The sequence below is a fragment of the Macaca nemestrina genome, chromosome 6, assembly GCF_043159975.1.
Source record: "Macaca nemestrina isolate mMacNem1 chromosome 6, mMacNem.hap1, whole genome shotgun sequence".
Lineage (NCBI taxonomy): Eukaryota > Metazoa > Chordata > Mammalia > Primates > Cercopithecidae > Macaca > Macaca nemestrina.
The window spans coordinates 157314556-157340560 of NC_092130.1; the positions used below are offsets into that span (position 1 = coordinate 157314556).

General features: G+C 44.0%; 1 protein-coding gene and 1 long non-coding RNA gene across 3 annotated transcripts in view; one reads left to right on the forward strand and one right to left on the reverse strand.

Annotated features, from left to right (window-relative positions):
• Positions 1-1104: 1104 nt before the first annotated feature.
• LOC105472974 (PR/SET domain 9) lies at positions 1105-22194 on the reverse strand. The gene is made up of 11 exons (XM_011726557.3): positions 22057-22194; positions 20677-20829; positions 20188-20311; positions 19754-19861; positions 11902-11951; positions 7932-8088; positions 6709-6810; positions 6230-6501; positions 5773-5840; positions 4592-4785; positions 1105-2865 (listed from the first exon to the last, which is right to left on the reverse strand). The coding sequence occupies exons 2-11, from the start codon at positions 20743-20745 to the stop codon at positions 1430-1432; spliced, it is 2580 nt and encodes an 859-aa protein (XP_011724859.3). The 5' UTR covers positions 20746-20829; positions 22057-22194; the 3' UTR covers positions 1105-1429.
• Positions 22195-22335: 141 nt separating this feature from the next.
• The window catches only part of LOC105472975 (uncharacterized), a 92189-nt gene continuing 88519 nt past the window's right edge, over positions 22336-26005 (forward strand). For both annotated transcript variants that reach the window (XR_011625102.1, XR_981961.2), the window contains exons 1-3: positions 22336-22429; positions 23564-23739; positions 25430-25523. This is a non-coding gene — a long non-coding RNA (uncharacterized lncRNA). The remainder of the gene's footprint in view (positions 22430-23563; positions 23740-25429; positions 25524-26005) is intronic.

Genomic DNA, 26005 nt, shown 5'->3' on the forward strand with positions numbered 1-26005 from the left:
TTCTCTGATTGGTGACCTCAAGTGGACACACACAGGCACACACAAGTACATGCACATACGTGTGCAGATACACACACATGCACACACACCTGTGGGACATGATGAGGTTTCTCTTCAAATAACCTGATTAATCTTTTATCCTTTAATTCATAGTACCCCACTTTTCTCCATTTTCTCCTTTCCTTTTTGCCTTTGTTAGATGCCCAGGCACGCTACAGTACTAGGCGTTATCAGTACCAACTCACAATCCTTTCCTTATTTGGAAAGAGGACTAACTTCCTAGATCATTACAGACACCCCTTACCCTTCCTCTCCTTTTTTTTTTTTTTTTTTTTTTTAACTTTCCCACCTTATCTAAAAAAATCAAACGTTTAGACAACCGGGATTAGTTTAGACAACCGGGATTAGTTTAGATTGTACGACCCAACCCCAGCCAATGGAAGAAGGTACAGGGGTAGGACTTGTGTCAGAAATAAAGGGTTTCGTGTCCCTTTGTTCAGGTGTGCTCTCATGGCGACTGGCCAAGGAGGCACCCCTCTTCACAGAAGTAAAATTGCTTTGCTAAGAATCTTTTGTTCGAGTCTTCAATTTCCTTAGGAATTTGAGCGTTATTTCTAACACACCCTTGAAACCCCCCACACTCTCACAGATACATACACGAAGGGCACATACCCCCACGCCCATGCACGCAGGCTTAACACACATAGGACACGTGAACACATATATACACACACGCTTGTTCTTGTCTGGCTTTCACCTCTGGGGCTACAGAGATTTGAGGAAATCAGGAGAGGAGACAGGAGGAGCCAAGGGGGAATATGGCAGTAGAGTGGAGGGGTCCATTAAGAGAAGAGGCCACACTGCTCAGGAGACCAAGGAACTTCCTTTCCTGCCGCGACTCTCTAAAATCTTACATTTCTCTTCCTGGACTTGGGAATCGATTCTCCAATAATTAAACAGGTGGACTCCAAGTTTATGTCTTTCTGGGAGTTGAATTCCTGTGGAGACTTGAGCTGAACATATGAGTTCTCTGTGGACCTTCTGGACTCTTCTTGCCTTCAGTGATAAGGGAAGAATGAGGTACACACTTGGGGTTCAGATTTATATGGAGACAAACTTTATTAGAACAGGAGGCAAAAAACAAAAAATGGAGGGGATCGGTGTGGGAAAGAACCACATATGTTGACGTCCCCTGAACACTTACAGAACTATCCCCCGTTCTTCCTCATCTCTAGTCATGAAAGTGGTGGATTTGCTTAATTAGTTATTTCCTATCTCTTTACACTCTCGGGGAATGTAAGGGGTCAGCAGACTTCCGCTGAAGCCACCTCAGAGCTGGGGTGGGCAAGTGTGTGGTGTCTACATTTGTCTTCTTGTGACTATGGAAATGAGGTTTTATTACTAATGACTCACTCATCCTTCCTGCAGACTAGGGCTTCTCCCCTGTGTGTGTTCTCTGGTGACTGAGGAGGTTTGCTTTCTGGCTAAAGCCCCGGCCACACTCCCTGCAGAGGTAGGGCTTCTCCCCTGTGTGTGTCCTCCGGTGACTGAGGAGGTTTGCTTTCTGGCTAAAGCCCCGGCCACACTCCCTGCAGAGGTAGGGCTTCTCCCCTGTGTGTGTCCTCTGGTGATAGCGGAGGCCTGAATTATTGCTAAAGCCCCGCCCACACTCCCCGCAGACGTAGGGCTTCTCCCCTGTGTGTGTTCTCTGGTGACTGAGGACGTCTGACTTCTGGCTAAAGCCCCACCCACACTCCCTGCAGAGGTAGGGCTTCTCCCCTGTGTGTGTCCTCTGATGACGGTGGAGGCTTGAATTATCGCTAAAGCCCCGCCCACACTCCCTGCAGAGGTAGGGCTTCTCCCCTGTGTGTGTCCTCTGGTGATAGCGGAGGCCTGAATTACTGCTAAAGCCCCGCCCACACTCCCTGCAGACGTAGGGCTTCTCCCCTGTGTGTGTCCTCTGGTGATGGCGGAGGCCTGAATTATCGCTAAAGCCCCGCCCACACTCCCTGCAGAGGTAGGGCTTCTCCCCTGTGTGTGTTCTCTGGTGACGGCGGAGGCCTGAATTATTGCTAAAGCCCCGCCCACACTCCCCGCAGACGTAGGGCTTCTCCCCTGTGTGTGTTCTCTGGTGACTGAGGACATCTGACTTCTGGCTAAAGCCCCGGCCACACTCCCTGCAGAGGTAGGGCTTCTCCCCTGTGTGTGTCCTCTGGTGATAGCGGAGGCCTGAATTATTGCTAAAGCCCCGCCCACACTCCCTGCAGAGGTAGGGCTTCTCCCCTGTGTGTGTCCTCTGGTGACAGAGGAGGTTTGACTTCCGGCTAAAGCCCCGCCCACACTCCCTGCAGAGGTAGGGCTTCTCCCCTGTGTGTGTCCTCTGGTGTATAATAACATCTGATTTATCACTGAAACCTTGCCCACACTCTCCATACTTGACTTTTGCAATTCTTGAGATTCCTACTCCCACAAATAATTTGCCTGTGTTCTCTGGATTCACTTTCTGGCCTGTTCTGTACTCTTCTTTCATCATTCTTTCTCCCACTCTAGAGCTCCCCATTTGTCCTTTGGGTGGGCTAGAAAAGGCCCTTGAAATCTCCTTCTGCCATGTCCTTTTATTCAAGAGTTTGGACCTTTCTTTGATCTCTTGACCTTTGGTTTTGTCATTACAGCTGCGTGGATCAGAATATTGCTGCTCCTGATTCTGATCCCCTGAGCAGAGATTCTCTGGTTGGAGGAGTCTTCTTGCAGATGGTCCTCGGAAGTTCTGAGTGGAGTGATTGCGTTCCACGTGGTGACTGAGAAATTTCTGACTTGAAAAGGCCAGACAGCATGAGGGACATGGATGGATCTCTGGCTTTGGTTCTGAAAGAGGAAGTTTTTGGTCAGGGTAGATGTTTTGTTCAGGCCTTACCACATATGAAGGTATGAAGATCAAATGAAGAACCAAGCATTCTTCATATGTTAACAATGCAAGCTGTCTCCCACCAAGTGCTGGATGGACCTTTACAGTCCATTTTCCATTCCACTTTTATTCACTACATCTTAAAAAAAAAAAAAAATCCAGAAATCCTACATCTTGAGCCTTTTCTATATATCAGCCAGACTAGGTAACCTCAAACAGCATCAGGGGCAGTGTCATTCCTTACATAGATGGAACTGCAGCGACCTTTCCCCCACATTGCAGGTATCTTCCAAGTCCTATAAAGCCTTCCCTGATCACCCTCTGCCACATCCTCCCTCCTTGGTCCCTGGGCACTTTTGCTAACACGAGGTCTTCAGCTATTTTATTCTACTGAGAAATAACACTCTTGATGACTTAGGTGAGATTGTCCTTAGTGACTTCCTAAGAGGGAAAAAGGATCTATTAGGAGCACCCAGCCTGGAGATTCACAAATGTAGTTAAAGAGAAGCTGTGTGAGCAAATCTGAATTTGCGTCTCCTCATTCAAAAGGACATATTTGATTGAGGACTGTTATGTGCCTGGTTCTCCATCAGGAAGTGAGATTCAGGTTGGCCAACACAGAGTTGTCCAGGTCCCACTGACTAAAGGACTCTGGGTCCTGCTGCCCCAACTAGGTGCATGGATTGCTTCTGTTTCAGATTCCACAAATCATAAAATGAGGATTTGCTCTTTCTCAGGCTGCACATCAAGTATTCATGTTTGAGATATTTCATTCAGTCTGAGCCCATTTCAAATACAATAGGAAGTCTTGTTTCAAAATATATCCCTACTCAGGCTTACCTCCATGCTCCCCACCTTCATCCTGCCCACCATTCTCTCTCACCTGGAAACTGAAGCAGCTCTGAGCAGATGACCCACTGCAGCCTATTTTCCAAAAATGAACCAAAGCTGAACTCTTTCTGGCCTTAGGACCATTGCACTAGCTGTGCCCTGTGCCTGGAACCCTTGGCCCACAGGCACTTGCACTTCTCAAATGCTGTCTCCTAAGAGAAACCTTCCCTGACAATCTCCTGCAACACTCTACTCTCACCTCACACTGATCCCCAGGTATTCTTTCTGGATTCATTTTCTTCAAAGCACTAATCACTGTCTGATATTACACATATGTCTGTATGTAATCATATGGCTACCTAATTCACATGTCATCTGTTCACGAGCAGTTTTTCTGATTGTCTGGATCAATGTGTATTTATACTTCCTGCAACATCGTATGGCACTGAGTAGGAGTTCACATGACAGCTAATTGAGATAATGAATGAATGAATAACAACACATGCATATCATTAAGAAATATTAAGGAAATGCCAGAAGAAACTACCTTGTTAGGAGAACTGGTAGGTGTTTGAGAACTTGATTTTTGTCTTTAAGTCTTTCAGCACTCTATGCTGTTATATACTTTGTGCATGAAGTACTTAGAATATAAAATCGGAACAAAGATTTAAAAATATAAAAATTGTTCCATAGAGGCAAAGGTATATAACATGAATCTTTAATTTTGGAAGCCACTGATTTGAAATCTTACTGACTTTAGACAGCATTTTACTCTTCCCAAGAGTTAAAACATGAAAACTCTCTAGGTTAATTGTTTCTTTCCTGTCCTTTTAAAAGAGTAACAGTGATGCCTACCTCTCCCTGCCATGAGCTCTTTCTTCCACTTGCTGCCCCATTTGATGCCCAGTTCCTGGCCATACTCATCCCCATACCAGACCAGCAGTTCACAGCCTGGCCTAATGACTCGGCAGGTTCTATAGAAGATCTGCCTGTGGTACTGGAAGGCCACCAGGTTCTGCTCTTCATCATCCCGGGCACAGTTCACATACCTGGGGTCAAGGCAGGCAAAGGGAAAGAAAAGAGGCAGTGAGTTCCCAGTATCTGTCAGATCCAGGTCTGGCCCATCACCTGCTGGTGAAGGCCTGCATGGTCTAGTGCTGACCACAACCCCACCACTCCTCCGGTAACCTTCTGCTCATTCCTAAATCTCTTTCACAATGTCATATGAACTTGCACTTCTGACTACAGTGCTCATCCTGCCTAGAATGCTTCCCTGCCATGCCTAATCAACCATTTTTTCAAAGCCCAACTCCAGACTTACCTCCACCTTGATTGGCCATAAAACACATTGACCTCTAGCTTCTCTAAACTCTAAATTAATTCTGTTTGATATCACAGAACTTGGTGCTTGGTATATTTCTTATGTAGTCTGCTTCTAGATTAGTGCACATCATTCTACACTCAGCCCAAGTCCATCTTTCTTTGACAAGCCTTCCTCTAATCACCCTATAGTTCACTCAGGTACCATTCACCTGACTTCCCCAGATTCCAAGAGAAACTTAGAAGTCTCTTTCTCTTGGCCCAATAACATAGAACAGTAATAGTTGATTCATTTTTCTATTCTCTGATAGAACGAGAGCCCATTGTGGAAAGGGTCTGGGTCATCCTGCAGCTCTCTTCTGTTCAAGTAGTGAACGTTGCTTCCTAACCTGGAACATACTAAGTGCTTAATAAACGTGGATTACATAAACTAAAGCATGAATTCAGTGTCCCCCGTGAATCTAGACTTCTCAAGGTTTATCTTGGTGCCTCAATTTTGTCTAGCATACATATTTATGTTTTGATACCAGTAAATCATAATATCTATATTTTTAATTTTTATTTGTAAATGTTGATGGTATAAAACAGCATTGTATGGAGAAAAATAGAAGTAGGGGATGTGAAAATCATTGAGGGAGGCATGATGAGAAGGAAGGAAATCCAGGTTTGTGAGAAATGAAGGTTCTATCTGAAACTCACAGAGCTACTGGCCTTACCTCATCCAGTTGGCCCAGGATTTATCTTTTCCATCCACATACTCATAGCAGTTTCTCCCCTTGGTGATCTGAGTTTCAGAAAAATAAGGTAAAGGCTTTTTAAAGGGTAAAAATCAGAAGAATTATTTTACTCCACTGTCATCTATGGCCTTTGGGCATACATAAATTCAACTGCCAATTGAGACCACATGGTATCATCTACACATCTGAGTTGGTTTGTCCAATCAGAGCAGAAGCTCCACAAGGGAGGATGCATTTCTTTGTCTTTGTACCACTCTGCTCCCACATACCCTTTGATTTCTAAACAAGAATTCCATGTTCCTGCAAAAACCCTTGAGTACACAGAGCTAACCATGTTATCCCTACCTATACCCTAACATGTAGAAGGTGATGTCCCACCAAAGGCACAGAAGGGATGTGGGAAGACAGAACAGGGGAAACGGTAGGCTCTTCTTACCAGCCAAGAGTATCCATTGTTGGCTGCCTCTTCGTCCTGTGTAATTCGGCCCTCATAGGGGCCAAAGTGCAGACCCAGCGGCAGATCAGATGCCTCATTCCATACTCCAAGCCCGGCCTGAGGGATGCCTGATGGCCCAATTCTCAGCCCCGGGGGCAGACTTAGGGCTGAACGGTTAGGATGCCCCTTTTCCACTGCACTGTCCTTTATAAATGTAGGGGGCCCATGAGCAGCACAGCTGTCAATGAAGAAGTTCTGACACATCTCACAATCTGGAAGTGAGGAAGCAGAGATTAGGAAAGTTGTAATGCATGTTCCTTGATATAAGAGCTTCAAAAAGAGCTTGGCACTCACATCATTCAGCCCCAATCCTGTACTCTAATTCATTAGAGAAAGGGAATGATTTGTGGGTCAAATGATGAAATTATTTTACCAGGACGTAACAGCAAGCTGTGTGAGTGGCCAAAAGGGTCACTTACAGAGGTAGTCATCATCCTGCGGCTCGCTGACCTCTTTGTATGCATGACCCTTTCTTTCTCGCAGACTATACATCTTTCCTTCAGTCTCCTTCCTCCTGAGTTCTAGGTTGGAGAAGAGTAGATGGGTAAAATTGGGAGTCTGGGGTGTCCATCCTTGTTTCATAAGAAAATGTGAAATCTCCTACCATCAAATTAGCATCTACCTTTCTACATACTCTAGTCTCCCCCTCTTCACGGCTTCAGAGAGACTCAGGCCCCACACCCACACTGACTCCAAATGCCTATTCAATTTTAGTTTCTGGCTATTCTTATTATCCCATTAACCTCCCAACCTTTCTGCTTACAAAATGGTTTATTCATGCATTTATTCATTCAGAAAATATTTCTTGAGGGCACATTACATCTTAGGCATTGAACAAAGGCCTGGACATACAACACTAAGAAAGTATGTTCTCTATAGGGGATCTTCTATAAACTAGTAGACATGTGATGGAAGAGGAAATGTAGAAACACAGAAAAGAATATCTATTATCAGAGAGGTGTTTATTGGACACCTTGCATGTATCAGTTCATTTATATTTAATTTAATGCTTTCAAACAATGTTCTTGGTCTATATATACTTGGTCTCATTTTACAGATTACCATTCAGGAGCTCAGAGAATTTATAAGATTTGCCCAAGGCCCCAATGCTTCTCTGTGGATTATAACCCAAGTGAGTGACTTCAAAGTTAATGTTCTTCCGTGCTATTCAATACTGTATCCAAGGCTGGGCATGGTAGCTCAAGCCTGTAATCCCAGCATTTTGGGAGGCTGAAGTGAGCAGATCACTTGAGGCCAGGAGTTTAAAACCAGTCTGGTCAACATGGTAAAATCCTGTCTCTACTAAAAATACAAAAATCAGCTGGTCACAGTGGCGCATGCCTATAATTCCAGCTACTCAGGTAACTGAGGCAAGAAAATGGCTATTTTCATGGAGGCAGAGGTTGCAGTGAATCGAGATCGCGCCACTGCACTCCAGCCTGGGTAACAGAGAGAGACTGTGTCTCAGTGAACAAATAAATACATAATTTTAACAAAATACTGCATCTACCTTCTGGTCTCACAGTTGAGTCCAGCTTAAGCCCAGGCCTATGCAAAGTCCACCCCACATAGGTAGACCATACTCATCAACCTTTCTAGAGGACATAGAGAGACTAAAGTCCCCCCAAATATTTTTTCTTACCCAGTTTTAGTCTAGAGTGCTGTCCAGAGGTCCTTGCTTCTCCAGGAGGGGACACTGGTTTCTGAGCCTGCTCTGAGCCACTTGTATTCAGTAAATTTGCCATTCCTGACACTTCTTTCAAACTAGATTCATTATTGAATGATGCCTTGGGCATTCCCTTTAATGTGAGAGTCACATATTAAAAGACAACTTGCATTTCTTTAGTTCTTTATGGCTTGCAACATGTTTTCATATGCATGACTCTAGTTAATGTTCAAACCTTGGAAATATCTAGAGTGTCTAAATACTGGAGAGAAAAAAGAAGGTCTAAGTGAGTAGCGAATCTGGGACTCTAACCCATATCTTAAGGCTCTTTCTTTCAACTTTCTTTAAAATGTTCTATGTAAGTTAAAGGGAAGGAGGAAGAATACTTGGAAGACTAGCTGGAGAATCAACAAGATCTGTGAAAGAAGCAGGTAAGGCCGGGCGTGGTGGCTCACATCTGTAATCCCAGCACTTTGGAAGGCTGAGGTGGGCGAATCACGAGGTCAGGAGATCGAGACCATCCTCGCTAACATGGTAAAACCCCGTCTCTACTAAAAATGCAAAAAATTAGCTGGGCGTGGTGGCGGGTGCCTGTAGTCCCAGCTACTCGGGAGGCTGAGGCAGGAGAATGGCGTGAACCCAAGAGGCGGAGCTTGCAGTGAGCCGAGATCGCGCCACTGCACGCCAGCCTGGGTGACTGAGCGAGACTCCGTCTCAAAAAAAAAAAAAAAAGAAGCAGGTAAGAGCTTACAGAGAGAAGGAGGGAATCTTCCATAAAATAGTAGACTGTTGATGGAAGGGGAAATGTAGAAAAGCACAGAGGGACAAAGCACATCCGGAAAATGAGGTAATAAAGCAGTACGGTTGGGAACAGAGCAAAGAGATGATTGGCAAAAATATATCTAGACAACTAAGAAAGCGATGTCAAAGTTGCATGTTGCCATATCCTGGAAAGAATATTTGACTTTGGAATTAGATTAGTTAGTTCCTGTACCAATTCTGCTAATTCTGCTTGTCTGCTTGAATAAGGGTGTATTGTTAGCTAATTCTCTTTTTTTTTTTTTTTTTTTTTGAAGGAGTCTCACTCTGTTGCCCAGGCTGGAGTGCAGTGGCATGATATCAGCTCACTGCAGCCTCCACCTCCAACGTAGAGATTCTCCTACCTCAGTATCCTGAGAAGCTAGGATTACAGGTATGTCTCACCATACCCAGCTAATTTTTGTATATTTATTAGAGATGGGGTTTCACTAGAATGACCAGGATGGTCTTGAACTCCTCACCTCAAGTGATCTACCCACCTCAGCCTCCCAAAGTGCTGGGATTATAGTCATGAGCCCCCGCACCCAGCCCATGCTAATTCTTTATTTTATTTTTATTTTTTTGAGAGGGAGGGAGTCTCACTCTGTTGCCTAAGCTAGAGTGCAGTGGCACCATCTCAGCTCACTGCAGCCTCCACCTCCCAGGTTCAAGCTATTCCCCTCCTTCAGCCTCCCGAGTAGTTGGGATTACAGGTGTCCACTACCATGCCCAGCTGATTATTGTAGTTTTAGTAGAGATGGGATTTCACCATGTTGGCCAGGCTGCTCTTGAACTCCTGACCTCAGGTGATCTGCCCACCTCCACCTCTCAAAGTGCTGGGATTACAGGTGTTAGCCACTGCCCCTGGTGCTAATTCTCAATATTATAGTGAACATGAAAGATAATAATGCGCCGGGCGCGGTGGCTCAAGCCTGTAATCCCAGCACTTTGGGAGGCCGAGACGGGCGGATCACGAGGTCAGGAGATCGAGACCATCCTGGCTAACACGGTGAAACCCCGTCTCTACTAAAAAATACAAAAAACTAGCCGGGCGAGGTGGCAGGCGCCTGTAGTCCCAGCTACTCGGGAGGCTGAGGCAGGAGAATGGCGTAAACCCGGGAGGCGGAGCTTGCAGTGAGCTGAGATCCGGCCACTGCACTCCAGCCTGGGTGACAGAGCCAGACTCCGTCTCAAAAAAAAAAAAAAAAAAAAAAAAAAAAAAAAAAGAAAGATAATAATGCTCACCAAAGTGTTCTTTGAGCTACTTAATACGGTATGAATATGAGATTAATGATTTTTCTCACCAGGCGCAGTGGCTAACACCTGTAATTCCAGCACTTTGGGAGGCCAAGGCAGGCAGTTCACCTGAGGTCAGGAGTTTGAGACCAGTCTGGCCAACCCCGTCTCTACAAAAAATACAAAAAACTAGTCAGGTGTGGTGGCGAGTGCCTGTAATCCCAGGTACTTGGAAGGCTGAGGCAGGAGAACAACTTGAACCCAGGAGGTGGAGGTTGCAGTGAGCTGAGATCGTGCCACTGCACTCCAGCCTGGGTGACAAGAGTGAAACTCTGTCTCAAAAAAAAAAAAAGGAAAGGAAAGGAAAGGAAAGGGAAGGAAAGGAAAGGAAAGGAAAGGAAAGGAAAGGAAAGGAAAGGAAAGGAAAGGAAAGGAAAGGAAAGGAAAGGAAAGGAAAGGAAAGGAAAAAGAAAAGAAAGGAAAAAAATATTTTTTTTCTCACAGACAGGGGGTGGTTCCCATCTGTAATCCCAGCACTTTGGAAAGCCGAAGTGGGAAGATGGCTTGAGCCCAGTAGTTCTAGACCAGCCTGAGCTACATGACAAAACCCCATCTCTACAAAAAACATAAAAATTAACCAGGCATGGTGGTGCATACCTGTGGTCCCAGCTACTCAGGAGGCTAAGACAGGAGGATCGCACTAACCTAGGAGACGGAGGCTGCAGTAAGCCGAGCTTGAGTCATTGCACTCCAGCCTGGGCGAAAGAGCCAGACCCTGTCTCAAATCACCCACCCCACCAACCCAGAAAAATAACAAACAAAAATTATCTCATAGTCTTGATATCATCTCTACAGTTGAAATCTAACTCTAAGATATTTTTAGCACTCCTTGACCCTGTTACTTATAGTTTAATTCATAAACTTGGAATCAGTCATTCAGAAAACACTAAGGAGGCTCTCAGAGGCCCTGAGCTGGGCTTGGGAGTTCTGAGAAAAATCAGATATGGACTAGACTCCTAAAGAGCTCACAATGAAGAGGCAGCAGGCAGGCTAAACGAATAATTCCAGACAACATGACAGTTTCCTAACTGGAGCCCAGAGGAAGGAGTTGTTACTGCCTTCTACAGGAATGAGCATTTGACATCAATTCCAGAAGAATATTATTTTTACTTAATAGGGTGTAACCTATATGAAGTCCTAAACCATTTTCTTATTTGTTGTTTCTCAGTCTTCAAACCTGAAACTCCTCAGGGCTGGAAGCTGCTTCCTCTGATCAGAATGGGTCCCTTATGAGGGTAAGGACCCTATCTCCTTCTGGGACCATCCACAATGTGAATGGTCTATTTGCTTGGAAGCTTCCCTTAATCAGAGTGTTTTAGTGCAAATCTCACTTTACCATAACAGAGGAAAACTGAGGTTCAAAAGTCAGTTAGATGAATTATGTAAGACATATGGGTAACACAGCATAAATTTTATAAAACTATTAAACTTTTAATGATCTTATAAGTGCTTTAGAGAAAGAGTTTTGGATTAGACTGCACCAACACTGAATGTGATCCCAGCGATATAATTGAACATTTTTTACCTCAGTTTTCTCATCTGTAAAATGGCTATAGTTATAGCATCTACTTAATAGGTACTATATGTAAGTTGAATAGGAACTTTATGTAAAGTTTATTCACTTAAAATGCTTAAAATAAAGTCTGAAAATACTGAGAAAATAACACCATGGTAGCGATTGTTGTTGCTGTTCTTCTTAACTCTTAAAATAATGATGATGTCAGACACTGTGCTAAAGAGATCAGGAAAGGAAGGTAATAGTCCCTATGATAGTCTGTACATTCTCCTTCTTTTACCTGCGTTTGGATCTATGAGGAAGGTTTCTTGTTAACAGGATTTGGGAAATACTTACCTTCTGGTGTTTACTCTGTTCCACTCTTACGGCCATCCAAGGAGGTTTAACTAAAAGGTGATGAGAAATCAGTGGTTTGGTTGGTAAATGTTTCCAAACTCTAGAGATACTCTCTTTTATTACTTTTTTTTCTTTTTGAGATGGAGTCTCTCTCTGTCGCCCAGGCTGGAGTGCAGTGGCACAATCTCCACTCACTGCAACCTCCGTCTCCTGGATTCAAGAGATTCTCCTGCCTCAGCCTTGCGAGTTGTTGGGAACTACAGGTGTGTGCCACCACACCCAGCTAATTTTTGTATTTTTAGTAGAGACAGGGTTTCTCCATGTTGGAGATGCTGGTCTTGACCTCCTGACCTCAGGTAATCCACCTGCCTCATCCTCCCAAAGTGCTGAGATTACAGGTGTGAGCCACCATGTCTGGCCTAACTCTGGAGTTTCTCAGTAGAGACAGAGAATTCTGAATCAGAGAGTGATGATTCCAAGTATTATCCAAAGGCGATTTGGAAATGTTTTCTGAAGTATCATTAAGGCGTATGCTTCTATTAGAGGCATTGCTAATTTTCTTAACATTTAAAAAAATAGACAAAACTTCCTGTTTGTTTCCTCCTATTAAGGTATACCTAATAAGGTATCTATTACATTAATTTTTAAAATGTAAATTGACTGACCTTTCATGACAAACACACTGAACAAGCTAGGAATAGAAGGAAATCATCTCAACATAAAAAAAGGTCATATAAGAAAAGTCCTCTTTTTTTTTTTTTTTTTTTTTTGAGATGAAGTCTTGCTTTGTCACCCAGCTGGAGTGCGGTGGTGGAATCTCGGTGCAAGCTCCGTCTCCTGGGTTCACGCCATTCTCCTGCCTTAGCCTCCCGAGTAGCTGGTACTACAGGCACCTGCCACCATGCCCGGCTAATTTTTTATATTTTTAGTAGAGACGGGGTTTCACCCTATTAGCCAGGATGGTCTTGATCTCCTGACATCGTGATCCACGCACCTCAGTCTCCAAAAGTGCTGGGATTACAGGCGTGGTGACGGGCACCTGTAGTCCCAGCTACTCAGGAGACTGAGGCAGGAGAATCACTTGAATCTGGGAGAAGACGGAGCGAGGCTCCATCTAAAAAAAAAAAAAAAAACAAAGAAATGAAACTGTAAAGATTTTTACCAAAAAATAGTTAGAAGTAATACATGAATTCGGGCCGGGCACGGTGGCTCACGCCTGTAATCCCAGCACTTAGGGAGGCCGAGGTGGGCAGATCACGAGGTCAGGAGATGGAGACTATCCTGGCTAACATGCTGAAACTCCATCTCTACTAAAATTGTAAACAATTAGCTGGGCGTGGTGGCAGGCACCTGTAATCCCAGCTACTCGGGAAGCCGAGGCAGGAGAATGGCGTGAACCTGGGAAGTGGAGCTTGCAGTGAGCCGATATCACGCGGCTGCACTCCAGCCTGGGTGACAGAGCCAGACTCTGTCTCAAAAAGAAAAAAAAAGAAGAAGTAATACCTGAATTCAGCATACAAAATCCACACCCCAAACAGTTGTGTTTCTATTTACTAACAATGAGCAATCCACAAAGGAAATTAAGAAAAAAATCCCAACCACAATAGCATCAAAAAGAATAGAATAATTACGAATAAACTTAACCAAGGAGGCAAAAAACTTGAACACTGAAAACTACAAAACGGTGCCAACAGAAGTTTAAGGAGACACAAATAAATGGAAGGACATCCTGTGTTCATGGATTTGAAGATTTAATATTGTTAACATGTTCATACTGTCAAAATGATCTACAGATTCAATGTCATCTCTATCAAAATGCCAATGCCATTATTTTCAGAAATGGAAAAATATCCAAAAATTCATACAGACTCTCTAAAGAAGCAGAATAGCCAAAACAATCTTGAAAAAGAAGAATAAAGTTGAAGACCTCACACTTCCTGATTTCAAAGCATATTACAAAGCTACAGTAATCAGAAAAGTATAGTACTGATATAAAGACAGACATACAGACCAATGGAACAGAATAGAGGCCAGAAATAAACCCTTGTGTATATGGTCAGATGACCTTCAGCAAGGATGCCAAGACTACACAATGGAGGAAAGGACAATCTGCAAGAAATGGTGTTGGGAAAATTGGATATACACGTGCAAAAGAGAAGACAGACTCTTACCACATATCTCATATAAAAATTAACTCAAAATAGATTAAAGACTATTTTATCTTTAAAATGTAAGACCTATAAGTACAGAACTTCAAGAAGAAAACAGAGGAAAATCTTCATGACATTGAAATGAACAATAACTTCTTGTATATGACACCAAAAGCATAAGTAATAAAAGCAAAATTAGACAAGTAGGACTACATCAAACTTAAAAACTTCTGTGTAACAAAGAAAACATTCAACAGAGTGGCAAGACATCCTATAGAGTGGAAGAAAATATATGCAAATCACATATCTGATAAAGGGTTAATGTTGCTGAGTGAAGTGGCATGTAACTATAGTTCAGCTATTCAGAGGCTGAGGTGGGAGGATAACTTAAACTCAGGAGTTCAAGACCAGCCAGGGCAACATAGTGAGACCTCTGTCTCAAAAAAAGAAGATAAAGAGTTAATATCCTGGCCAGGCGCTGTGGCTCATGCCTGTAATCCCAGCACTTTGGGAGGCCAAGGCAGATGGATCATCTGAGGTTAGGAGTTCATGACCAGACTGGCCAACGTGGTGAAACCCCATCTCTACTAAAAATACAAAAAATTAGCTGGGCGTGGTGGTGTGTGCCTGTAATACCAGCTATTCAGGAGGCTGAGGCAGAATGATCGCTGGAACCTGGGAGGTGGATGTTGCAATAAGCTGAGATCACACCATTGCACTCCAGCCTGGGCGACAAGAGCAAAACTCTGTCTCAAAAAAAAAAAAAAAGAATTAAGATCCAGAATATATGAAGAACTCCTATAGTACAACAACAACAAAACAAATAATTAAATAATGAGTGCTATGGACTGAATTTTGTTTCCCCCAAATTCATATGCTGAAGCATATTTAATACCTCAATATGATGGTATTTAAAGATGGAGCCACTGGTAGGTAATTAGGGCTAGGTGATGTCATGAGGGTGGGACCCTTAGGATGACATTAGTGCTTTTGGCCGGGCGCAGTGGCTCATTCCTATAATCCCAGCACTTTGGGAGGCCAAGGAGGTGGGCGGATCATTTGAAGCCAGGAGTTTGAGACCAGCCTGGTCAACATGGTAAAACCATATCTCTACTGAAAATAGAAAAATTAGTTGGTGTGCCCCTGTAGTCCCAGCTATGTCGGGGGCTGAGGCAGGAGAATTGCTTGAACCCGGGAGGTGGAGTTTGTAGTGAGCTGAGAATGCACCACTGAACTCCAGTCTGGGGCAACAGAGTGAGGCTGTCTAAAAAAAAAAAAAAATCTTCTAGTGGATAGTATTGCTTTTATATGAAGAGGAAGATATTCCTTCTCCTTCCTACTGTGGGCACACAAATAATTCATGTAAATACACAGTGAGTTGGAGGCAGCCTACAAGTCAGGAAGAGAGCCCTCACCGGAACCGAACCATGCTGGCACTCTGATTTTTTACTTCCAGGCTTCAGAAATGTCAGAAAATAAATTTCTGTTGTTTAAGCCACCCAGTGTATGGTATTTTCTTGTGGCAGCCTGGGCTGACTAATACAATGGGCAAAAAACTTGAATAGAGATTTCTCAAAAGAAGATACATAAATGGCCAAGAAGCATATGAAAATATGCTTAACATCACTAATCATCAGGGAAATGAAAATTAAAACCACAATGAGATATCACCTTATTCTGTTATGATAGCTTCTGTCAAAAAAAACAGAATATAGCAAGTACTGGCGACAATGTGGAGAAATTGGAACACTTGCTCATTGTTGGTGGGTGGATTAGTCTGTTTTCTGCTGCTTTCCTAGAATGTAACAGAGTAGGTAATTTGTGTGGTTTTTTCTTTGTTGTTGTTGTTGTTTTTGAGACAGAGTCTCAATTCTGTTGCCCAGGCTGGAGTGCAGTGGTGCGATCTCGGCTCACTGCAACCTCTGCCTCCTGGGTTCAAGTGATTCTTGTACTTCAGCCTCCTGAGTAGCTGGGATTATAAGTGTACTCCACCACGCCTGGCTAATTTTGTATTTTTAGTAGAGATGGGGTTTCACCAAGCTGGCTAGGCTGATCTCGAATTCCTGACCTTGTGATCCACCTGCCTTGGCCTACCAAAATGCCAGGATTACAGGCGTGAGCCACCACGTCTGGCCCAGAGTGGGTAATTTATAAGGAAAAGAATTATTTGGCTTGTGGTTCTGGAGGCTGGGAAGTTGAAGAGCCCCTGGCATCTTGCAAGGGGCTTCAAGCTGCATCATGACATGGTGGAAGGGTAAGTGTGCAATGTGAGACAGAGAGAAAGACAGGGAAGGGCCCAACTCATCCTTTTCATCAGGAACCCACTCCTGCAATAACTAACCCACTCCTGTGATAATCGCATTAATCCATTCATGAGGTTGGAGCTATCATTGCCTAAGCACCTCTTAAAGGCTCTACCTCTTAATACTGTTACGATGGCAACTAAGTTTCCAATACGTGAACTTCCACATATTCAAACCATAGTAGTGGGAATGTAAAATGATGCAGACACTGTAACAAACAGTATGGCACTTCCACAAAAAATTAAAACCAGAACTACCTTACGATCCAGAAATTCCACTTCTGGTTATACAATATAGTAAAAAGAATTAAAAACCGGATCTCAAAGAGATATTTGCACACTGATAGTTATTACAGCGTTATTCACAATAGACAAGAGGTAAAGCAACCTAATACCCATTGACGAATGAATGGATTTTAAAAATGTGGTATATACATGGAGAGGAATATTATTCAGACTGAAAAAAGAAGAAAATCTTGTCACATGCTATGACATGGGTGAATCTTGGGGACGTTATGCTAAGTGATTAAATAAGCCAGTCACAAAAAGAAAAATATTTCATGGCTGATTCTGCGTATATAAGGTATCTAAAGTAATCCAATTCATAGAAACAGAATTGCAGTTGCCAAGAACTGGAGGGAGGAGGAAATAGGGTGTTACTGTTCAATGGGTATAGAGTTTTAGTCATGCAAGATAAAAAGTTCTAGGGTTCTATTGTACAACAATGTGCTTATAATTAATAAAGTTGTACACTTAAAAATTGTTAGAGAAGTAAATATATGTTATTTTATTTCTTGCCACAATAGAAAATAAATTGACTTAAGCTGGGGATTTTAACTGAGTTCAGATAAAGATGTATAGATGTGTGATAAACCACAGGAGATAGATTCCCTCTAAAGAGACATTCTTTTCATGTCAAAGCATTTGCAGAAAAGCAAACACTGGCCTTTCATACCTCTTATGCTACTTTTAGGTCCTAAGGAATCTAAAATTCATAGATGGGGAAACTGTAGACTGAATCCAAGTTGCTTTCTCTAGTTTGGGCAGATTGACTCTTTTTACTTCTAAACTCTCCTGACCAAGAAGTAGAAGAGAAAATGAGCTTCGCACTTTCATTTTATAATTATGGCACATTATTTTATTTACCTGATGCTGTCTCTGGTCAGTGACATATGGGAAAGATCAGTGAAACTAAACAGCTCTCTCAAACCCACTCCAGAATTGAGACAAAGAAGTAGATTCATTTTGGTATAAGAGGATCATATAGTATGATTAAATGTACATAAATGATGTATCTTAATATTATTTCTTCTTCTAAGATATTTAATTCAATAACTAAACTATTATGAGATTGGTGTTAGAAAGATTTTTTTGTGGATTTTTTGTGGATTTACAGTTTAATCACATTTTAATCTATGATTTATTAACAATGTTTAGCAAAAACAATTTTTTTAAAAAAAAAGAATGACAAATTTTAAACATATAGAAAACAATGGAGAATAGTACTGGAAAACCCATACATCCATCACTATTCAGTCCAATGTCAACATTCTGCCACAACTGTTTCAGGTCTTTTTATGTTTATTTCAAAATTTAAAAACAAAAATAAAAACAAACAAAAAAACTAACCAAACCACAGGGAAACCACCTGCCAGCCCTTCCTCCTTTTGTTGTGATAATAAATGGTTTGAATTTGGTATTCTTATTCACATTTAGATTTTATGCATTTACCACTTATTATTATATCTATAAATACTATACATAGTTTACAGGTTTTAAAACTTTATATGAGGCCAGGTGTGGTGATTCACGACTGTAATTCCAGCACTTTGGGAGACCGAGGCGAGTCTGCCACTAGCCTGGCTAATATGGCAAAATCCCATCTCTACCAAAAATACAAAAATTAGCCCGGCATAGTGGCACGTGCCTGTAGTCCCAGCTATTCGGGAGGCTGAGTCAGGAGAATCGTTTGAACTTGAGAGGTGGAGGTTACAGTGAGCTGAGATTGTGCCACTGCAATCCAGCCTGGGCAACAGAGCGAGACTCTATCTCAAAAACAAAAACTAATCAACAATGATATATGAATAACCTCTTACTGTATACACTGTCTTGCATTTTGCTTGTTTGTTGAACATTTATGTTTTTGAGGGAAAACTCTTTTTCCTTTGTTAAATTCTGAAATGTAGCTGAGACCTAAACCCAGGCTGGTTTCAGGAGGTCACATTTTTCCCCCTGAGACCGAGTCTTCTCATTCTGTTGCCCAGGCTGGAGGGTGGTGGTGGCATGATTTTGGCTCACTACCACCTCTGCCTCCTGGGTTCAAGCTATTCCCCAGCCTCAGTCTCCTGAGTAGCTGGGATTATAGGCACCCATCACCACGCTCGGCTAATTTTTTTTTTTTTTTTTTGTATTTTTAGTAGAGACGGAGTTTCACCATGTTGGCCAGGCTTGTCTCGAACTCCAGACCTCGAGTGATATACCCTCCTCGGCCTCCCAAAGTACTGGGATTATGGATGTGAGTCACCGTGCCTGGCCAAGAGGTAACTTCTAAATCTTCCTGGGGTCTATGCACTGTGGTTCATGCCTGTAATCCCAGCACTTTGGGAAGCTGAGGTGGGAGGATCACTTGAGCCCAGGAGTTTGAGGCTGCAGTGAGTCATGATTGCACCACTGCACTCCAGCCTGGGTGACAGAGTGAGACCTTGTCTGTAATAATAATAACCATCATCATCATCATCATCATCATCCCAGCACTTTGGGAGGACAAGGCAGGCAGATCACTTGAGGCCAGGAATTCAAGATCAGCCTGGCCAACATGGTGAAACCCCATCTTTACAAAAAATATAAAAATTAGCTGGGCAAGGTGGTGCACATCTGTAGTCCCAGCTACTTGAGAAGCTGAGGTGGGAGAATTGTTGAACCCGGAAGGCAGGGGTTGCAGTGAGCCGAGATTGCACCATTGTACTCCAACCTGAGACAGAGCAAGACTCTGTCTCAAAATAAATAAATAAATAAATAAATAAATAAATAAATAAATATATAAATAAATAAATAAAAATAGGCCAGGCATGGTGGCTCACAGCTGTAATCCCAGTACTTTGGAAGGCCAAGACGGGTAGATCACCTGAGGTCGGGAGTTCGAGACCAGCTTGACCAACATGGAGAAACCTCATCTCTATTAACAAAAATTACAAAAAATTAGCTGGTCATGGTGGCACATGCCTGTAATCCCAGTTACGTGGGAGGCTGAGGCAGGAGAATCGCTTGAACTTGGGAGGCGGAGGTTGCAGTGAGCCAAGATCACACCATTGCGCCCCAGCCTGGGCAATAAAAGCGAAACTCCATCTCAAAAAAAAAAAAAAAAAAAAAAAAAAAAATTCCTCCTTCCCTTCCCTCTTACCTTGCTGTCTAGGTGTCCATTCTTCATCAGAATCTTCTGTGTCATCCACCTGGAGTTTGATGGCCTGCCTTCGGTGACACATGAAAGCTGGTCGAGTGGCTCTGAGACCTGAAAAGAATCAAAAATTTTGTTCTAAAACGGAAGAGCTGGGAGGAGGAACAAAGGGCAGTGGCAATGGAAGGCACCACAAAGCCAGTGCTGCTTAGTCTGCTGAGCTGGGAGAGTCTTGAAAAAGGTCAAGATGTGACCTCTGCATGGTCGGTATCCACACTCAGTCCTGCACTGATGCAAAAGAATAAAATTTCCCTCCAGATTTGTCTCCATGCAAAAGGGAATTGTGGGCAGATGCCACCACCAGAGAACTAAAATAATATAGGGACCAAAGACCTGTTTTATGTCTCCCAGACTGGTCTGTGCCCAGCACTTCCTGTTACCTATAGTAATCAGTGCATTATAGTTCCTTTTCACATTCCTATAGCGAGTTTTCTCCCAGTCTCCCATCTCTGCCCATTCTTCCTTGGTGAAGTATATGGAAATGTCTTTGAAGGCATCTTTGACCTAGAGGAAGTAACAGATTCTATCAGTGATTTACTAGTACACATCAAGCTGGTCCTTTTCCTCTACCCTGTGTATAGGGCATAGCCTGGGGCCTCTGGGAGTCTCTGTGAAACATAAAGACCTTCCCTCCTTCTCCAGATTGTGTACCATTTAACTGAGCAGACGCTGAGCATTCCTTGCTCTCTGCTGACACAGAGCAGTCGCTGATGCTAGTGTTCTTTTCTCCCTGATGTCCTGCCCAGGACCAGCTGCCCCCATTCCATGCACATTCAGACAGGGTCACCCAAGGGTACAGGCCAGGAGTCTGCAGCACTCCAGAGATCAGCTCCTGACAGGAGTCTGGCTTCGCCTCCCCGACTTCTCACCGTGGGCTTCCGCTCTGTTCTCTCTGTGTCTTCTTCTGGGCTCTCCTCTTGGGACCTTTCAGGGCTCATGGTGCTGGGACTGTCTAGAAGGCCTTGCTCCAATTCCAAGTGTGGGAAGGGCTCTGAGTCTCCCAGCTCCTAGGCCAAAGGCTCCTGTGGAAGGAGAAGGTGCTGAGAGCAGGCAACAGCCCTGAGCACTACCTAGAACTAGGCTCTGTCTTCTCCATCTGGCTGGGGTGTTCAGAGCAGAAAGATGTGGGTTCCTGGTGAGGTCTCAAGCACCCCAGGGAGGTCTGGGGGTACTGATGGGATGGGAAGGCCTCCACTGGCCATGAGCTACCACCTAATATAAGCTGGGTTTTGTTCTTTTAGTTCCCCTGCAGCTTGGCTCATTTGGAGAAGGGTGGCACAGGTGGCTGGAGGGTTGTAGCTACTGGTGTTTTAGGGGAGTCCCGAGGTGTGAGAGCCAGAGGAGTCCCAAGGAAACCTTGAGACCCCCTGACTGCTGGGACTTGGGTCAGACTGAGGAGCAGGGTTCTGTTTCAGGGAGGCAAAATGAACATTTTTCATAGACAGAATTTCGGGATCTCTACCTGAGGATTCTAGAAAAATCCAGGAGTAAAGCAGTCTGCATCTTTAAGGGGAAACTATCTCTCAGGTTGAGATTTGGGGTCCCTCAGGCTGAAGGGATTTGAAATGTCTTAGACTGAAGAAATTGGGGTTTATCGGATTGAGGGAATTTGGGGTATCTCAAACTGAGGAGCTTTGGTATGCCTCAGGCTGATAGTATCTGTGGTTTTTCAGGATGAGATTTGGGGTCTTTTAGGTTGAAGAGATTTGGGGTGCTCAAGTTGACAGGATTTGAGATTCATCAGGTTAAGGGGATTTGGGATTCCTTGGGATGAAAGGATTTGGGATCTTTGAGGTTGAGGAAATTCTGGATTTCAGGTAAAGGAGATTTGGATCTCTCATTAAGGAGTTTTAGGGTCTTTGACGCTCAGGTTATTTGGTCCTTGAAGCTGAAGGGGTTGAGTTTTCAGGCTATTTAGGTTATCTGAGGTTGGGGAAATTTGGTCTCTGTGGGTGAGATATTTAGGGTTCCTCAGGCTGAGGGATTTAGGGTGCCATAGTGTGAGGGGAATTGTGGCTCCTCAGGCTCAGAATGTCTTAAGCATTAGGAGATGTTCCTCTGGGTGAAGGGATTTGGGGTCCCTGAAGTACTTTGCGGGTTTCATGCTGAGGGGATTTTAGGTCCCGCAAGATGGCAGGATTTGGGGTCTCTTGAGGCTGAGAGGATTTGGAGCTTCTCAGGGTCAGGGGATTTCGGGTCTCCCAGGCTAAAATTTGAAGGTCTCGGGATGAGGATTTACGAGGGTTTACAAGGGTTTCACGCTGCACGACAAAGGCTCCCCATGCTCTTCACAGTCTCCGGTGCTCTACTGCCGCGGTGTTCACCCCGGCCGGACGTCCTCTCAGAGCCCCCCTCAGGAGATGAGCCGTGCTGGAAGGCGAGGCGCCAAGCTGTAGAGCTGCCAGCCAATCAGCGCTGAGACCAAGGCGAGCCCGCCATTCGGCAGTCAGGAAGTGCTAAATGGGCGGGGAGTAAGGCGGAGCCTTGCCTGTCAGTCACGGGCACAAACAAGTTTTGGGCTCAGGAGGTCTGGGAGGGGCCTGGCTCTTCCCGCCCTTGGAGAAGGTCCCTCGCCACCCCGCGGGGACTGCGTGTAACCATCTGTAATCCTCCTGTGCGCAGGTGCAGTTTCTTCGCGTTTTTATTACTTGGTTTCCCCCAACTCCGGTGTTTGCGACTGAGCCGGGAGGCGGGGCTGCTCCTCACGTCCCTCCGCAGGCCTGGGTCTTCAGAGGGAACACTGTGTCTTTTTGAATTGCCAGAGCTCTTGCACTGATTCTCATCTGGGAGGGTTGGTGTTCCCTTAACTGTGGTGTAAGTTGGGTATTGTCAGCTGACTTCGTTTCTGGATGCTTCAGAGGGCCAGGGTTCTGTACAGGACCCTTACGTGTGGGTGAATTGTGCTTGGTTTCACAGATGTTGTATTAGCTGGCCAATGTTGGTGTCGTAGTTAGGGCCGTGATCCAATAGATGGTGCTTAAGAGGAAAGGTTGCTATCTCTGGCAGCTAGGCTCTTTTGTACTTTGCGTTTGCAGGCGTGCTTTGCGGTGAGACGGGAGAGCGATAGCCCTTTACCAGCTCCTGGACCTTGGTGGAGCCTCCTGTGATCACTGGTGCCTGCCTGCGTTTCTTTTGTTAGGTGTTCTGGGCTGCGGGGCGCCCTCGGGCAGAGGCTGCATAGGTCGCCCCCTTTCTGGACTGGCTCTCTGGAGGGAGGCATACCTCGATCCCTCGCTGCCCAGTATCCCAAATGTCTCACCTCTCTCAGTGCTCTGAGAGTGGGGACCCCTCCCCCGTTCAAGTGCTAGCCGCAGATCTCCCCCTCGGTATCCCTAGCTACGTGCCACAGCCCTGGGACACCAAGAAGTCCTATGGCTTGGGGTTGGGCTCTCGCTGCGCTGGGGAATCCAGTGTGCTCCTGGATCACGGGGTAGGTACTCAAGTGCAGCGATGCACTCAGGCTGGGCTGCAGAGGCTGCGCTGTGCACCTGCTCTTGCAGAGTGGCTAGGCATGGACCCTGGGAGGGGCCAGTGGGCAGGAGGACTGGCAGAACAGAGGCACCCAAGTCCCACAGGGAAGTTGCCCCTGCTGTCTCCTGGCTCAGAGGTCAGCTGCTGCCAGAGCCTCCTGCTAGAAGATAGGGAGCCTTGGGGAATTGGCCTCTGTATTAGTCCATTCTCGCATTGATATAAAGAAATATCCAAGACTGGGTAATTTCTAATGAAAATAGATTTAATTGGCTTATTGTTCTGCAGACTGTACAGGAAGCATGATGCTGGCACTTGCTTGGCTTCTTGGGAAACTTACACTCATGGCGGAAGGTGAAAGGAGAGTCAGCACTTCACATGGCCAGAGCCAGGAGGAAGAGAGAAAAGCGGGGAGGTGCTATACACTTTTAAACAACCAGATCTCACTATACAGTTCCAAAGAGGTAAGGTGCTAAACCATTCATAAGAAGTTTGCCCTGTGATCCAATCTCCCATCAGGCCCCACCTCCAACACTGGGGATTACATTTCAACATAAGATTTGAACAGGGACACAGATACAAACCATATCATTCCATTATATGGAATGCTACCGTATAATCATTAACTCAAAATAAATTAAAGACTGAAATGTAAGAACTAAAAGTACAGAACTCCAAGAAGAAAAAAATAAAATCTTTATAACATCGGAATGAGCAACTACTTCCTGTATATGACACCAAAAGCATAAGCAACCAAAGCAAAATTAGATAGATGGGAGTACATCAAACTTAAAAACTTTTGTGTAGCAAACGAAACAATCAACAGAGTGACAAGGCAACCTATATAGAATGGGAGAAAATATTTGCAAATCATATAACTGATAAGGAGTTAATATCCAGAAACTTATATAAAAAAAAGTCTTATAATGCTACAACAACAACAACAAAAAAACTTGATTAAAAAATCAGGTGGGGTGCAGTGGCTTATGCCTGTAATCCCAACAATTTGGGACGCCAAGGAGGGAGGATTGTTTGAGACCAGGAGTTTCAGATTAGCCTGGGCAACATATTGAGGCTCATCTCTACCAAATTATGTTTTTTTAATTAGCTGGGTGTAGTGGTCCATGCCTTAAGTCCAAGCTACATGGGAGGCTGAGGTGGGAGGTTCACTTGAGCCCAGGAGTTAAAAGACTAGCCTGGGCAACATAGGGAGACCTCAAGTCTACAAAAAATTAAAAAATTAGCTGGGTGTGGAGACACTTGCCTGGAGTTCCAGCTACTTGGGAGGCTGATGTGGGAGGATTGCTTGAGCCCAGGGGTTTGAGCCTGCAATGAGTTATGGTGACACTTTTCCATAATGTCACAGAAATGGGATATCTCTTCAGACTGGCTTCTTTCACTTAGCGATATGCATGTCAGATTCATCAATGTCTTTGCATGACTTCATAGATCACCCCTTTTTCTTCCTGAATAACATTCCATTGCATGGATGTACCCAACTTGGTTATTCATTCACCTATTGAAGGTCATCTTGATCCCTAAAAGTATTTGGCCATTATGAAGAGATCAACTGTACATTGACTTTTGTTTGGACTTAAGTTTATAAAGTGGTTATCTAAATACCTCGTAGTTGGCCATGCACAGTGGCTCATGCCTGTAATCCTAGCACTTTGGGAAGCCGAGGTGGGTGGATTGCCTGAGCTCAGGAGTTCAAGACCAGCCTGGACAACACAGTTAAACCCCATCTCTACTAAAATACAAAAAATTAGCTGGGCGTGGCTTTGTGCACCTGTAGTCCCAGCTACTCGGGAGGCTGAGGCAGGAGAGTTGGTTGAACCCGGGAGGTGGAGGTTGCAGTGAGCCGAGATCACACCACTGTACTCCAGCCTGGGGGACAGAGAGAGACTGCATCTCAAAACAAAACTAAACTAAACTAAAAACAAAAAACAAAACAAAACAAAAAAACAAGCAAAAAATCCCCCAAAACCTAGGAGTGCCTCTACGGTGAGAGCATAATAACTTTAATAAAAACTGCCATATTGTTTTCTGAAGTTGCTGTATCGTTATGCATTCCACTAGCATTGAATGAAAGTTCAATGAGAGTTCTTGTTGAAACTTATTTTAATTTCACGTATTTATTTGTTTTTATGAGAGAGAGTGCTGCTCTGTAGCCCAGGCGCGAACACTGCTCACTGCTGCCTCTACCTTCCAGGCTCAGGCAATTCTCCCACCTCAGCTGGGATTACAGGTATGTGCCACCAGGGCTGGCTAATTATTATTATTATTTTTTTTTGGTAAAGATGGGTGGGGGTCTCACATGCTGCCCAGGCTGGTCTTGAACTCCCTGTTTCAAGCAATCCTCCTGACTTTGCTTCCCAAAGTGATGGGATTACAGGCATGAGCCACTATGCCCAGTCTTCTGTTGTAATTTTTATTGCATTAAAAAAAAGATTTTAGTCATTTTAGTAGATGCTCAGTGATATACCATTGTTGCATTAATTTGCTTTTCCCTGTGATAAGTGCCATGAACATTTTTTTGGATGCTTGTTTGTTATCTTAAATCTTTTTTAGTGAGGTGTCTACATTTTACTTGTGTTGTCTTCTTGTTGAACATTAGAATTTCTTTGTATATTTTGCATATAAATCCTTTTCAGGTTTATTTTATAAATAATTTCTCTCAGTCTGTGGCTTGGTTTTTGATAATTGTAGCAGGATGTTTCAGAGTAGACA

Bases quoted from the DNA above. Each gene is read 5' to 3' on its own strand.
- LOC105472974 (XM_011726557.3), bottom strand. From the start codon at position 20,745: ATGAGCCCTGAAAGGTCCCAAGAGGAGAGCCCAGAAGAAGACACAGAG. The intron at 8,089-11,901 runs GTAAGTATTTCC...CTCACATTAAAG, and splicing joins AACAGAGTAAACACCAGAAG to GGAATGCCCAAGGCATCATT. The intron at 2,866-4,591 runs GTAGGCATCACT...TTCCTCTTTCAG, and splicing joins AGAGCTCATGGCAGGGAGAG to AACCAAAGCCAGAGATCCAT.